The 2,829-nt window shown below is 55.5% G+C and overlaps 1 protein-coding gene across 1 annotated transcript in view; it reads right to left on the bottom strand.

The window, feature by feature from the left end:
- The window catches only part of PAX7 (paired box 7), a 120,468-nt gene that overhangs the window by 42,275 nt on the left and 75,364 nt on the right, over window positions 1–2,829 (bottom strand). The window contains exons 8-9 of the mRNA XM_027901904.1: window positions 2,262–2,427; window positions 947–1,146 (exon numbers count right to left, since the gene is read on the bottom strand). Of these exons, the coding sequence (XP_027757705.1) occupies window positions 947–1,146; window positions 2,262–2,427 (366 nt within the window). The remainder of the gene's footprint in view (window positions 1–946; window positions 1,147–2,261; window positions 2,428–2,829) is intronic.

Genomic DNA, 2,829 nt, shown 5'->3' with positions numbered 1-2,829 from the left:
AACATCCTGCCCTGTCCACTCAGCTGAGAACTCTGCTGCCACAACACATGAGCATGAGCTCTGCTCTCTCTGGGCTCACTGGTGGTGGAGGTTTAACCTCTGTCTGCTCTGAGGCTCGTTGCTGTCACATGCAGCACTTAAAGCTACATACCCGATGGGAGAGGCACTTCAGAGAGGGGCTGAGCTGAGGTTTGGAGCACAGACCCCACATCAGGTCATGGGCTCAGGCAGGGATGTGAAAATCAGGGGTATATTCCAAGGGGAGGCCGTGACTGTTGCCCGGTCAACTTAAAACACACACACTCCACTTTTCTGCACAAGCAGAGGGTGTGAAATACCTTTCCTCCTTTAAAACTTACCTACACCTCTCATTCTGACCTTGTGGAAAGCATTAGCAGAATTGTTTCCATGACAATCAGTTTGTCAAAACTAAATCCCAGACCTACACCCCCACGTTTTGAGGAAGCTCAAATCCATGGCACTCCCATGATCCATGAACTTGGACAAGCTGGCTTTGGCTAATCTCTAAATCAGCCACCCACAAATCATGAGCTACTTCTACAGTAACTAAAAACATCAAGTGTGCTGTCATTAGATTAAAATCCACAATTGGAGGGCCCTGGAACTTTTGGCTGTGGAATATTCTGGAGGGCCGAGCAGACAACCATTGATGCTCTGAGTCCCGCTGTTTGTGGTTGCAGCGTGTTAACGTGGAGATGGGAACTAAGAGGACACAAATGCTCTGCAGAACAGTGCTGCGTGATGCTGCTGATAAAGGAATTAGCCAAATGCTTTAACTAGGCTGCCTCCAAGACTTCCTGACAGCAGCAACAACCCCCTCGTTAACCGGAACACGCTGTGACAGCCTGAAGCTCGCCCTGCTCTCGGAGGATCTGAAGCAGCCAAGTCCTGTCAGCCAAAGGCAGGATGGAAGCAGGTCACATACCTGTGGAGAGAGGCCGTTGCTGACAGGGTTCATGTGGTTGGCAGGGGCTGCAGCGTTCATGAAGCTGTCGGAGTAGCTGGAGAAGCTGTGCCGGGCCCCGTAGGCTGAGCCGGTGTCGGCGGCGGCGGCGGCTGCGAGGCCCCCCTGGTGCATGGTGGAGGGAGGCAGGGGCTGGGGTCTGTGCACGGTGCTTCCCCCATCTGTGGAGAGACAGCAGGGCTCAGCAGGGCTCAGCAGGGCTCAGCAGGGCTGGGGTTCCAGCTGGCACTGGGAAATGGGCCCGTGGGTTTGGCCATCCCGGTCTCAGCTCGTGGGACATAGCGTGTTCCACAAACCGCGTGACAGGACAAAACCTGCAAAGCTGGGGGGGGAATATCTGCATTTTCATTTAACTTTCCCTAGAACAGAAGCTGTAAATTCTTTTGTAAAGGCCAAAGCCAGCAGAAATGGGCAATACTCCCTCCACTGAACCCCAGTGTGGAGCTTTATCCAGAATGAGGGATCACACTCAGTTCATAGTGCTGTGCTCATCATTCCAAAGCTGAGCAGAGCTGCAGCCATGAGACACATCAACAGAGCAGAAAGGACCGTGAGACAGAGGAGAAAACTGAGGAGTTTCCATTGACTTGAGGAAAAACCTGGTTATCCCATCTGAAGGAAAACCACCTGTGTATTACAAGAGACTCAGTGGGATTTCATGAATGACAAAGGCAAGGAACAATGGGATGATAGATCCCAGAATCCCAGAACTAATCCTCACTGGAGGATGCAGGACTTGGGGTGTGTTGGCACATGGAGGAGCAGGATCCATGCCTTGGAATGGGAATGTCCACACACACACACACTTCCCTCAAGGACAAAGGGGATGAGAAAGGCACAGGGAGGTGGCCCCACAGATGGTGATGCTGAGGGCAACCTGGCTTGGACAGGAGCCAGGGCCACCTAGTACAGGTGAGGAGCTGTGGGAAGGCAGACACGGCTCCTGTGCCTCTCCATCCTCAGCTTTGTAAAGCTGGAGGGGACTGGAGGTGACAAAGCCTGGCTTAGGAGTGGGCCTAGAGAGGGGTAGGTGGCTCAGAGGTCCCTGGCAGGACAAGGGCCCAGCCCTGTGCTGAGTCTGGCTCAGGAGATGGGGACAGACCCTGTGGAATCATGGAAGGGTTTGGGTAGGAAGGGCCCTTAAAGCTCCTGCAGTTCCATCCCCTGCCATGGGCAGGGACACCTTCCCCTATCCCAGGCTGCTCCAAGCCCCGTCCAACCTGGCCTTGGAAAGGTAAGACTTGGGCAGGAGAAGAGAAGCAGTGCAGGTGCTCACCTTGGGAGATGGTGGTTGTCGGGTAGGTGGAGTCCGGCAGCTGGTAGGGGGGCAGTGTGGGCATTCCTGTGGGTGGGAATCCCCCGGGCAGCAGGTGGTTGAAGGCCGCCAGCTGGTTCGCTCCCGCCTGCTTGCGCCATCTCGCCCTGCGGTTGCTGAACCACACCTGGAGGGGAGAGCAAAGGCCACCTGTGATTCCCTCCGAGCTGCTGCCCCACCTCACCCGGGATCTGGTGGAAACATGTCCCACAGCACTGGCTAAAACCACGTTCAAGGTGTTGCCTGACACAGGCTCTGTGAATATCACAGAATCCCAGAATATGCTGAGCTGGAAGGGCCCCACAAGGATCCTCAGTCCAACCCTCAGCCCTGCACGGGACCATCCCCAAGAGTCACCCCCTGTGCCCCAGAGGATCATCCAAACCCTCCTGCAGCTCTGGCAGCCTTGGGGCTGTGCCCACTGCCCTGGGGAGCCTGTTCAGTGCCAACCACCCTCTGGGGGAAGAACCTTTTGCTGAGATCCACCCTGAGCCTGCCCTGACACAGCTCCAGCCATTCCCTGGGGGCT

Source organism: Empidonax traillii, unplaced genomic scaffold (assembly GCF_003031625.1).
Source record: "Empidonax traillii isolate 1590-97213 ecotype Southwest subspecies unplaced genomic scaffold, ASM303162v1 scaffold819:size405531, whole genome shotgun sequence".
In the NCBI taxonomy this organism is placed as follows: domain Eukaryota; kingdom Metazoa; phylum Chordata; class Aves; order Passeriformes; family Tyrannidae; genus Empidonax; species Empidonax traillii.
This window is presented reverse-complemented; position numbering and strand designations above follow the sequence as displayed.